Here is a 12,828-nt window from a genome sequence, read left to right on the forward strand (position 1 = left end):
CAACTCCCCTGCCCTTGAATTAAAGTGCAAACAGGATTTAACTTTAGAATAACAGAAATCTTACAAATACACTGGCCATGCATTGATGCATTCATCATAGCTCACCTCCACCCCCAGGTTCAGGAGATGCTTGACAACATTAATCTGTCCATTGGAGGCTGCAGCATGCAGAGGGGTATAACCCTTCTTATCCTTACAGGTCACTTCTGCGCCATGGTTAATGAGCAATGCTACAACATCCAAGTGGCCTTTACAAACAAAGCAGCAGAAAACATCGTTAACCTTTATAGGACAATTTGCTGATTCATTTCACCTAAATTATCAACTATTAGCTTTCATCGCCACCGTATTTTGCTAAGTATTTGTAAAAAGCTGGTTCATGGCAACTATTCAACAAATATTTATTGAGTACCTCCTATAGTCAGGCATAATGTAAAAGCTGTGGGAAGAAAAAAGATGATTCATATGTGAGCCTTCTCTTCAAGGAGATCTAGGTGATGCTTGTTACCACGCTAATGAATAATGGCGAGGTTTTGCCAAGATATTAGTAGAGAACCTTTAAAAATGTATTAAAATGAAAGCAATGCTTTTGAAAACAATTGCCATTCCTCACTGAAAAGTTTAACAACGACAATTCAGTTAGGAAAAACTGATAAAAGAAAAAAAAACAATTAATGAGAATGACCCCAGATTATTGTTTAATCATATAAAATTACTGTTGCTCAACTGTATTTGGACCCACAAAAATGGCAATTTCATATGGCTCAACTTAAAAGTATCCTCATGAATTAGAGGCCAAACAGAAAACCCTTCTAGTTTTAGCTCCTGTTAGCATTTTTTTCTACAATATTTTACTCTGTTCCACAATTCACTATATATAGAATAAGCCTGTACAACATGGTGAAACCCCGTCTCTACTAAAAATACAAAACTTAGTTGGACATGGTGGCACACGCCTGTAGTCCCAGCTGCTCAGGAGGCTGAGGCACGAGAATCACTTGAACCTGGGTGGCGGAGGCTGCAGTGAGCCGACATCGCACCACTGCACTCCTGCCTGGGCAACAGAGCGAGACCTTGTCTCAAAAAATAAATAAATAAATAAATAAATAAACAAGCATATTTGACCTTTATTTCGGGACTGAAGATTGTTCAATGCTTCAGGATCACTGCTCTAAATATGGCTGAAAATTGAGGGATAGAAGACAAGTACTGACTCCAGGACTTCGTGTGTGTGTTGGGGTTGGGGGGAAAGTATTGGCTTGTTTTATTAAAATTTGACTCTTTTCTCTCCAAGACTTGTATATAGAAAAATTTTTTTTCGATTATTAGTGGTACTATCTTAAGCTATTTACCCTGGTTTTGCCTATTATTCCTATTTGTATCCTGACAGCACACAAAACAATGATTTGATTTCTTCATTTATCCAAATGCTTTAACTGTATATACATCAGCAGAGAGCAATCTTGAAACTTCGCATTCTTTGAGTCCTATCCACACTAGCTTAGTATGTGTTCGGCCTACACAGCTGTCTCCCACAGTCACTGGCTCCAGTCCTGCAGGTGCCACGCAGTCATTTCATATGCTTCAGCCAACTCAAAAATCCATGTCAACTTTTTTTTTTTAAAAATGCTAATGCTTGTAAAAGTTTAAGACTCTGTTTTTTTAAGCCCAAGGATTCACTCAGACCCACCTTTAGCCACATAATTTATTTCATCCCTGCCCCAACCTACTCTTTCTCCCTACAATTAATGTTAACTTTTAAAGTGATGATAAAAGGCACATATGCTTGTTAAAAAGGATTCAGAAAGGCAAAAAGGTATTAAAAGAAAACCAAAATCATCCACAATCATAAATCCCCAGAGACAATTAAAATTTTAGCATATAATATTTTCCAAGTTTGTTATGGTACAGATTTTTCAATGAAAATGAGAATTATATTATTTATACTGTTTTATAATATGCTTTCATTTAACATATCACAGACTCTGAGTTAATAAACACTCATGGACTCATCACTGTAGTTACTGCAAAGTGTCCCCTTGTGTGGATCTTCCAGAATTTACCAAAACAATCTCCTGTGGATGGGCATTCAGGTTGTTTACAACTTGGTGCTGATAGAATCCTGTCTATTTTTCTAATGGCAGGATGTTCTCCAATTAGAAACACAAAGGAAATATCTTAGTTCTTCATTTCCCACAAGTCTACACTTAGAATAAACTCTGTGAGATCTATCATTTGTCAGTGGGATTTGCCAACAAAAGTGAAAAGGAAAAACGTAGAAATGTGAACTCTCCCAAGCAGGCAGAAATGAGGGCTGCAGGCTTCAGTTTTGTCATCAGTGGACTATCAGGATAATCACCAGTGCCTCTGGTGCCCTCCACCTATAAAATAGCCAGAGGTTTATCTTTTCTTCCTGTTTCTTTCAAAAATATTTATAAATTAAAAAAGACGAATGGAATTTGTGTCCTTGCTTTCCCAGCCAGTGCTCTTTCTTTTTAAAACACCTTATTTTACTGCCATGACAAGTTAAAATAAGCACAATCTGTGCAGCTTTCCAATCCAGACTGAAGCACATTCAAAGAGGCCCAAGCCATGATTCATTCCTCCTCTTCTTTGTAGGATAAATAAATATCTGACAAAGCAACTGCCCGACTGGAGCACACTATGCATGCCAGTAAAATCAACCAAATCTTCATTCAATTGCAACCCAAGCTTGAAAATAAGTCAGACTAGAGAAAACCTACATGGTCAATGAGAGACCCATGGCTTATTTAGTTAAGGTTATCTGTACTTTGCTTTCCATGCATGGAATCCTTACCCATGTATGCTGCCCAGTGCAGAGCACGCCGGTCCTTCTTGTCAAATGCATTGATATTTGCCCCTTTGGCCAAGAGTAAATTGACCATCTGAAAGATAACCAACAATGAAATCAAGCATACATTCTGTAATGGTGAGGCCTCCTCACTGCCTGCAGATGATCTGAGCCAAATTAACATGAAATCTAAAGGCAGGTCAGAGATCTGGAGTTCTGACAAAGTAGAAATATGATGTCAGAGCAGGACCTGTGTCATGTGTGTCAGAGGAAAAGATTGAAGTGACAGCCTACTTTTTCAATTCATTGTGGCTCTAAAGTTGAGAATGATATAGATGCTGAAGGTTTGGTGTACAAATATTTTCATCACATTCTTTAAAATCTCAGCAAGAAGATTAGTTTCCACTTGTGGCTGAAAGTGCCTGGAGGGAGCGTTCCAATTCTGAATGATAAAAATACCCACCTCCACGTGGCCATTCAGAGCCGCATGGTGCAAGGCTGTGCGCCCCCCTCGGTCGGAGACATTGACACTGCTCAGCAGGGGAATGATCACTTCTGCACACTTGACAGCCTTGTTGGCTGCTGCCACATGAAGAGGGGTCTGCCAGTTCTTGTCCCTTGCATTGACATCAGCTGAGTGCTTAATCAAAACCTGTACTGCTTCCTACAACAAAAGCAGGGTTTGCAAAGGTCACTGACAGACGTTCAATCAATACTTACTGGTGTAAGATGCTTCCCCAAACCCTGGAACTATGGAGAGAAAGGCTCTCCGACCCTACAGGCTGGCTCCAGACAAGCCAGGTAATATTTGATAAAGATCAAAAGAGTGGCACAGATAAAGACAGAATCACTTCACCTTTCTTTGTCAAGCCAAGAGCCCCAGCACATCTCTAAAATCAAATAAATCTTCTAAGTATATGATGATGTCCTTACAATGTAGAAGGCACTCTTAGGCCAAATGAGAACACCCACATGCAAATGTGCATACCAGGGTAAAATAACCATAGACAAAAAGACCTCAGACATTCTTGGATCAGTTTATAAATCTTTGGTTCTCTCTGACAACATCTTAACCCTCAGCATCGTGTGATCAATAAGTGGTCAAGATGGGAAGTAACATCTCTGTTACCATCTCAACTTAAAGCTATGAGTTGTTTCCATCTTTTCCATGTTATAATGGGTCACTTATTTTGCCATTGTTGAGTTCCTTCACCTTCATTGGGCCTCCCACATTTTTTCTTCTATTGGCCCAGTCAGCTCCCTAACCTCTCGATCTATGACTTTCAACCCTGGCTATGTAATGGAGTCATCCATGCAGCTCTTAAAAGCACAGAAGCCAAGCATGGGCAACATAACAAAACCCCATCTCTAACGAAGAAAAAAAAAATCGACAAACATATATACAGGTGCAAAAGTAATTGCATTGCTTTTAATGGCAAAAACCGCAATTACTTTTGCACCAACCGGGAGTGGTGTTGGTGTTGTGGACCTCTAAGTCCTAGCTACTCAGGAGGCTGAAGTGGGAGCATCACTTGAGCTCAGGAGTTTGACGTGATCACAATGAGCTGTGATCATGACACTGCACTCCGGCCTGGGCAACAGAGCAAGAACCTGTCTCAAAAAAAAAAAAAAAAAAAATACAGTAGTTTAAAATGATTATGGAATTAAATTCACAGACATATGGAATATTAGAAATGGAGAAAGCCCTAGGGTTCATCTGGGCTGACCCCTTCATTTCATAGGCAGCTTTATTTTATAGGCAAGATGACGGAAGTCCAGGGCAATGACCTGTCAGCCTGGCTGACTTATGGGCTCATGCATTTTCTAACAGGCCATTTTCTACTAGGCTTACTCAGTGAGTAGTCTCAGTCAAGCATCCTGACATAAATAGATTCAACAGTTATTTCTCCTTAGTTGTTTAACATTTTTAAATCCTAAAGTTTTAGTCTGCTACACTGGCTTAATACATATAATAGAAATTTAATATAATATTTTGGCAAAAACAAAGCTTTGATTAAAAACAGATAACTACCTTTTTAAAAACTGCATTTCTCTTTTAAAAGTTTTAAGCTTGGAAGCTCTTTAACTTGGTTTTACAAGGGAGTAATTTGATGGCTATTTAGGGAATTAATTTTTTTTAATTAAAGAAGTCTGCCTTCTCCTGTATCACATATTGGCTAAAAATTAATACCCAGGAGCTTGCTCTGGCAGAAATATACAAGGTAAAAAAGAAACTAATGTGGGGGAAGGGAAGCTGAACACTTCCTGAATCAAGAAAAGATTCTTTTTTTTTCTGTTAAATTTTTTTTTTTATCGACTTTTATTTTAAGTTCCAGGGTACACGTGCAGAATGTGCAGGTTATACAGGTAAATGCGTGCATGGTGGTTTGCTGCACAGATCAACCCATTGCCTAGGTATTAAGCCCAGCATCTGTTAGCTATTCTTCCTGGTGCTCTCCCTCCCTTCTCCCCACTGACAGGCCCCAGTGTGTGTCGTTCCTTCTCATGTGTCCCTCTGTTCTCATCGTTCAGCTCCCACTTGTAAGTGAGGATGTGCGGTGTTTGGTTTTCTGTTCCTGAGTTAGTTTGCTAAGGATAACAGCTTCCAGCTCCATTCGTGTCCCTGGAAAGGACATGGTATTGTTCCTTTTTATGGCTGCATAGTATTCCATGGTGTATATGTACCACATTTTCTTTATCCAGTCTATCATTGATGGACATGTGGGTTGATTCTATGTCTTTGCTATTGTGAATAGTGCTGCAATGAACATAAACATGCATGTATCTTTATAATAGAATGATTTATAATTGGATTGCTGGGTCAAATGGTATTTCTGCTTCTAGATCTTTAAGAAGTCACCACACTGTCTTCCACAATGGTTGAACTAATTTATTCCCACCAACAGTGCAAAAGCTTTCCTTTTTCTCTGCAACCTCACCAGCATCTCTTGTTTCCTGACTTTCTAATAACTGCCATTCTGACTGGTGTGAGAAGGTATCTCATTGTGGTTTTGATTTGCATTTCCCTACTGATCAGTGATATCGAGCTTTTTTTCATGTTTGTTGGCTGCATGAATGTCTTCTTTTGAGAAGTATCTGTTCATGTACTTTGCCCACTTTTTAAAGGGGTTTTTTATTTCTTGGTAAATTTGTGTAAGTTCCTTGTAGACTCTGGATATTAGACCTTTGTCAGATGGATAGACTGCAAAAATATTCTCCCATTCTATAGGCTGCCTGTTCACTCTGATGATAGTTTCTTTTGCTGTGCAGAAGCTCTTTAATTAGATCTCATTTGTCAATTTTTGCTTTTGCTGCAATTGCTTTTGGTGTTTTCATCATGAAATCTTTGCCCATGCCTGTGTCCTGAATGGTACTACCTAGATTTTATTCTACAGTTTTCATAGTTTTGAGTTTTACATTTAAGTCTTTAATCCATCAAGAAAAGTTTCTTTAACAGTGCTTTTCAAACAGTCTGTGGTAAAGAACCAATTTTCTAAAAATAGTTATTATTTCAAATCCATCACTTTTGAGCCAATACTTTCGTAAAATACAATAAAAAGTAATCAGTAGAATAATAAAATGAAATAAAAACAAGATAAAAACTATAAACGTAATTATTTTATTATTAAAGTTAATGGACATGAAATTATCAAATTGCCCTAAAAGTTTCTGACCACCTATTCTTTTCACAACAGATAAGATAAAAGCTCACAGTCCAGCCCCAGTGCGCAGGCACGCTGTGAATCATGCTCCTTCAAAGCCTTTGGTTTTTTTTTTTTGTTTGTTTGTTTGTTTGTTTGTTTGTTTTTGAGACAGAGTCTCACTCTTTCGTCCAGCCTGGAGTGCAGTGGTGCCAACCCTGCTCACTGCAACCTCTGCCTCCCAGGTTCAAGCGATTCCCCTGCCTCAGCCTCCTGAGTAGCTGGGATTATAGGCATGCGCCACCACATCCAGCTAATTTTTTTGTATTTTTAGTAGAGACAAGGTTTCACCATGTTGGCCAGGCTGATCTTGAACTCCTGACCTCAAGTCATCCACCTGCCTCAGCCTCCCAAAGTGCTGGGGTTATAGGCGTGAGCCACCGCGCCTGGCCCTTTGTTTCTTTCTTAATGAACAAACACCTGTGAGGATTCTGGTATTTCCCCCAAATGGAGGCATCAGCCCAGTTAACATTCTGTTTTAGGACTGTAGGCCTTGTTGGATGACACCCTGTAGCAGGCCGTCCTATATAAGATGCAGAAATAATAGAAAGGAGGAGCTGTCATGGTATGTCATATGGGAGGTAATTGGACATGGCATTTGCGAGTCAGTCAATTTCTACTTTTTACAACTCTTTTTATTTAACAAAAGGCCACTTCAAACTTGAAATAAGAAGTAGAAACATAACACTGCGGCACATGGAAAAGATGAGAATAGGAGGCATGCGTCTTAGAAACTATCATCCTTAATATTTGTTTCTTTACTCTCAAATGTGCATTGCATTTCAGTGGTCATAAATTACTCATGGAAAAGTAACTGTTTGTGACTACACATAGTCCCTGCAGCCATAAGCAATGTCAAGTTTTATAAATTGCAAGTTGCTTTAGATAAGGGTCTAAATGTTGTACAACTGTCTGTACTCTCCACAAAGCCTGGCAGGTGCTTTGCCATAGCGTATATTCAATAAATTTGGGTAGAATAAATATATTGCTGTAATCATCAGCAAAGTCTGTAAGTAATAATCTGTAAGTGTTAATTTTACATTACTGTGGGCTGATGTCCCTGAGGCTGCACTTAAGTCCTGAAGGCTTATGCTGTATAACTGTAATCATAGCAATTTCATATTCTGTAAGAATTGTATAAACTGATGTCCAACCAATTTGCTCAATTAATGGGATTGTCCCTCTAAACGTACCAAAGTACCAAGCACCAAAAAAACTCACCCATTATTTTAATTATTATTAGAGCACAATTATTCTAAGAACTAGGAGTGCAAAGGCAGTTAACTGGAGACTTTGGGATATGAAAGAATTCTAAGCGAATTATTTAAGAAGTGCTGACTTTAACCATTAGGAAGGGCAGACACTAAAAAGTATGACCAGTGTTTAATCTCAGGTCCCAAAATGTGGCATGTAGACGACATGTATCAGAATCTTCTTTTGAAAAGGCAAATTTCTGGGCCTAACCATAGGCTTCATTCAGAATCACTAGGGGTGAGGTTTTAGAACAGGCAGTTTCAACAAACACCCCAGATAATTTAAACGCACTAAAGATGGGTACCACTCGTCTACATTCTAATAGATTATAAAATGCTTACTTTCTTCCTATTCCAGGTATGACTTATATTCTATACATGAACAACTTTTTATAATCACGAAGATAATTTAAAGAAAGCAATAACATTCTACTCTTCCATATAATGTTTCCAATTCTCCTGTCTACTAGCATTAAGTCCATAATAATGATCATGTTTTTTAGAGGAAAGGGTAGAACATAAGTTTGTAAAATTTCAACTATAAAATAAAATGCTTATCCTGCTCAGCTCTGGGAAAAATCTGTATACCAGTTGGGTCTTCTGTCTGCACAGAAGCCAAAAATAGATGTGCTTTATTGGCTAGAACAGGCTCCATAAGGGTGCTAATGGGAATTGAAGAAAGCAGCACAGAATGGTGGTTAAGCAGGCAGCTTCTCTAGTCACACTTTCCTCCACTTTCTGGCTGTGACATCGACTTCGTTGGCTCCCTACTAACTTTCTGAGATTACATTTCCTAAATTAGTATTGCCAATAGCATCCATCTCGAAGGGTGGATCAGAGGCTAAAAGAGAATAATATACAGAAAGTCCTTAGCATACTGCCTAGCAGACAGTAAGTACTTAATAAATATTCATAACTACAACACTTACATGGACACAGTGTCCTCACTTCTACACTCTAAAGATAAGATACAACCATTTTTAACTTTTCTAACCAAAAGACAGTCTCTAGAATGGAGAAGTGAAAAGTTCAGCAATTCTCCTCTGATGCTCCTCTCAACTGGTTATAGCAGAAAGGGCACCTGGGACAGGCCAGCCACATCTGCACATAGGCCACAGCAGCCTGCATGCCTGGTTATCTCCCCAAATACTGTATACTAAAACTAAAAGCCACACTTTGTACACACGTTAGGCCCCCTGTAGCACACTTAACAATGCCTTCTACCAAGTGGGCTTCCATAAACGTGCATTAGACTTTCTGGGTTTGTGTACATTTCATTCCTTTCCCCTACAGTTGCTCTTTTCCAAGAGAGAAAAGCAAAAAAAGCAAGAATAAGCTGAACACAGGAAATAATATGAAATAGGCTTCACAAGAACACTTCAGAATATTCCCACTGGCAGCCCCAATTCTTGCTTATCTATGTTAGCTGGCACTATAAAAGATGTTTCTCTAATATTTTAGTAAGGGCCTCTCTTCATTTCTTCACAGCCTAGGGAGTACACAGAAAAAAAATGGAGAATGAGTTCAGAGAAGCCCTTAGGGAGCCAAAAAGGAGACAGTGCTGTTGGGCTCCAAGCTGTTTCCAACCTGGGAATCCCAGATGTGCCAGATGTGGGGAGCAGGTTGGGGGTAGGAAAGGGTCGTGGGATTGGGTCTAGAAGGGAACACACAAGACAGCCTGGTCAGCATCACATAAGTCTTCAAGACTTATCTCTAGAGCTCAGTTATATTTTAGGAGATTTTCAAGGGGTGTGATTATGTCTTGATCTACTTTCTTGTCTATGGAGGACATAATGGCAGGCATGGATTCATATTTAATCAATATTATGATCTGACACCCTTATTGCTTAACATACTCAGGAAATGAACTTAGCAATGCACCTTATTTTTCCAGACACAGAAATCTGAACATAAATCTTGCCTGGATGAAAACAAGGCTCCAAAATTTTGACTTAGACTGATATCTGTGTTATATGCAATTGTGAAACCAGCCTTGATTTTGCAGGTTTCAGTGGCTTAGTTGACTTTTAGTGTACATATTCCCATAAACATGCTTCAACTCTGTTCACCCTGCATGTGTAAAAGATTATTACCATCAACATTCTGATATGGTGTATATCAGTTCTACCTTACCAGTTGTACACAGAAAATTATTATAGCTTAAATTGAAAACCCAGTCTTTAATGAATAACTCAAAAAAACAATTCTTTTCTAACTAGGCAAGATGCTAGAAATACAATGGCAAGCAATAGGCATGGCATACATTTCATGAAGCTTACTGTCTAGAAGATCTTTTTAATTCAAATAGAACAACAATTTCTACGATAGTTTTGTATTGTGCCAAGTCAGCCGAGTTGAACTACATTTCCCAGAATTCCTTTCCCTGTAGTACTCCCTTTAGGGTTGGCCACAAGAGATATCTGATGAGTTTTGGAAGGCATAAGTGAAACTGCAGCCTAACTGGTATGCTGTTGGGCACCAGGTAGTGTTGCAGCTTCACACGATGACACTAATCGGCTGGATCACCACGTTGGCAAGGGGCAGTTCCTGGCTTGATGCTTCTTCAGATCCTGCTGCATCTCCTTCGGTTTCTCCAATTCTTGGGCCAGGTGTATGCACAACTCCTTCTGCAAGTCACCCATGCCCATGATGTTGGAGGCAGTGTTAGACAGAACTCAGTTCCAGTTTGTCCTTGATCTCCCCCATTTTACAGCCAGCTTTTCCACTGTAGACTCTGCTGACCTACAGTGACTTCAGGGCCTCACAGAATCCAAGGTGATAGCCTTACATAGACCACAGCAGCCCTACACACTTGTGTAAGATCTAATTCCTATAATAAATATCTTGCTCTGTATCTCTCATGGTGGTTCTGCTTCCCTGGTTGAACCCTGAACCCTGAGAGATCAATTACCTATATTTTATAAGCAAATAGGCTTTGAGGACAGACAGTATAGAGTTTATAAACTTTTCAATGAAGAAATGGTTTTAAACACATGTCCATGTAATATCAGTGCTTACCAATCTAAGGAATAGACCTGTGCCAGCTCTCAGCTGAAACCATATATCCATCTTGACAAGTGCTAACAGTTAAATTCCAAAATACCAATCCAAACCTTCTCTTCTCTTCCCCTCAGATCTACTTTCTTTCCCCAACTATTAGTTAAGAGAGGCATAAAATAATGGCAATAGGACAAAATTCCAAAGAAGAAGGAAATCTGAATTTAGGACTTCCACAGGACAGCAATGTGCTTGAAGTTAAGATGTCTTCTCCACCATCAGCTCTCACAATGGTTACAGAGACTCCAATTTTCTTTTCCTTTATTTTCTTTTCTTTTCTTTCTTTTTTTTTTTTTTTTTGAGATGGAGTTTCACTCTTTTTGCCCAGGCTGGAGTGCAATGGCGTGATCTCGGCTCACTGCAACCTCTGCCTCCTAGGTTCAAGTGATTCTCCTGCCTCAGCCTCCCGAGTAGCTGGGGTTACAGGCATGCACTACCACGCCCAGCTAATTTTGTATTTTTAGCAGAGACGGGGTTTCTCCATGTTGGTCAGGCTGGTCTTGAACTCCTGACCTCATGATCCACCCACCTGGTCCTCCCAAAGTGCTGGGATTACAGGCATGAGCCACTGTGCCCAGCCGAGACTCCAATTTTCATAAGAAACTATCCAACTTGCTGTGACAGATACTAATATAAAGACATCATAAACTCATATGTGACCCAATTATTTACAATTCAGGGTTTGTTTGCATTTAATTCCTACCTGGCAAGGGATTTTTTTTTCCTCCCTGCAAACCTACAGAGGGAGCTAGTTACTTGGAGAAGCAACAAAAGCCTTTCTCAGATAGAAAGGTCAGTCCATCATTAGGCTGACTAGATTCAAACACACTAAAGATACTTACAGAATGCAGACTGGTTGTTGATGGAAAACGGATGTTTTGAGGATTGAAGTCTTTGAAGCTAGTTGAGCTAACAAAGGTAGAGATCACTTGGGAAAAGTCACAGAGTAATGAAATCACCTTTTTTTGTGTCTTTCTTTTCCACTAGACTACACACTTCCTAAGGGCAGAGACCATGGGTCTTAGTGTTTTTTGTAGCTCCATCAGCTACAAAGAAAAGGTGCCTGGCATATAGGAGGTGCATATTGAATTATTTTCCCAACTAAAAAGATCTGGTTCTTGTTAAAGAGGAAACAAATCCATATATATTTTTAAAGAGACACTTAAATTTACTAAAGACCAAGTGGTCTTAAAAGGCCAGGAAATACTCCTCTATGAAGGGGTTGGTCTCATAAAGCTGGTAATACCTACTCAGTCAGCTCACTGCCCTCGTTTTCCCAGACAAAACGGAAATAAAATGTGGGACCATGAGAAGATTCTGAATTCTCCAGGGTCTGAGCCAGACAATTTAGGATTATTGACCTCTCTCATTCCATGAGGGATATTTGGAAGGAGAACACAACCAACCCCTTTTAAAAACTACTAAAATCACAAAGTGCAGCAAGAAAAACTATGACTACTAAGCTGTCACCTACCAAGTATATTTTGAAATTTCCAGATAGTTGCCAAAGAGGAAAAGCTGACACCAATAACGACCAAAGACACTTGCAACTTCTGTAGATTCATTCTCAGTAAGACCTTTTGCTCCTAGGTGTACCTGGAGAACATCACCTTCTCCAGTAGCAGAGGAGAAGCTGCATTTGGTAAACTCAGCTATGGAGGTCAGTCATCCAGCACCAAGTGCATACAAGGTTTGAACCTCTTGTATCCCTGGATAATGGGCAACTCCTCTGACCAGGCTTCAAGGCTGACATTCACCAGCGTTCCCTGCCACCCCTGCCTTCACATTGATCTTCTCATCCTTTATACTTCCCCTGAGCTACCTGACGCATTTACCACGGTTTGATGATCATCCTCCCTGTCCCTGAGTGCTAGACTTGTATAAATAATTATAGATAATCTATCAGTCATCTTCACCTGAATTTCCAGCATTCAACAACAAATTATTTCTTGGATGCCTAGAATGTACCAGGCTTGCGATACATCCAGGAACAAAGTACATATCC

General features: G+C 39.5%; 1 protein-coding gene across 8 annotated transcripts in view; it reads right to left on the reverse strand.

Moving 5' to 3' along the window:
• The window catches only part of ANKRD44 (ankyrin repeat domain 44), a 380,176-nt gene that overhangs the window by 130,759 nt on the left and 236,589 nt on the right, over positions 1–12,828 (reverse strand). For all 8 annotated transcript variants that reach the window (XM_063647786.1, XM_063647782.1, XM_054479048.2 and 5 more), the window contains exons 5-7: positions 3,276–3,476; positions 2,819–2,906; positions 106–248 (exon numbers count right to left, since the gene is read on the reverse strand). In XM_063647786.1, the coding sequence (XP_063503856.1) occupies positions 106–248; positions 2,819–2,906; positions 3,276–3,476 (432 nt within the window). The remainder of the gene's footprint in view (positions 1–105; positions 249–2,818; positions 2,907–3,275; positions 3,477–12,828) is intronic.

Source organism: Pongo pygmaeus, chromosome 11 (assembly GCF_028885625.2).
Source record: "Pongo pygmaeus isolate AG05252 chromosome 11, NHGRI_mPonPyg2-v2.0_pri, whole genome shotgun sequence".
In the NCBI taxonomy this organism is placed as follows: Eukaryota; Metazoa; Chordata; class Mammalia; order Primates; family Hominidae; genus Pongo; species Pongo pygmaeus.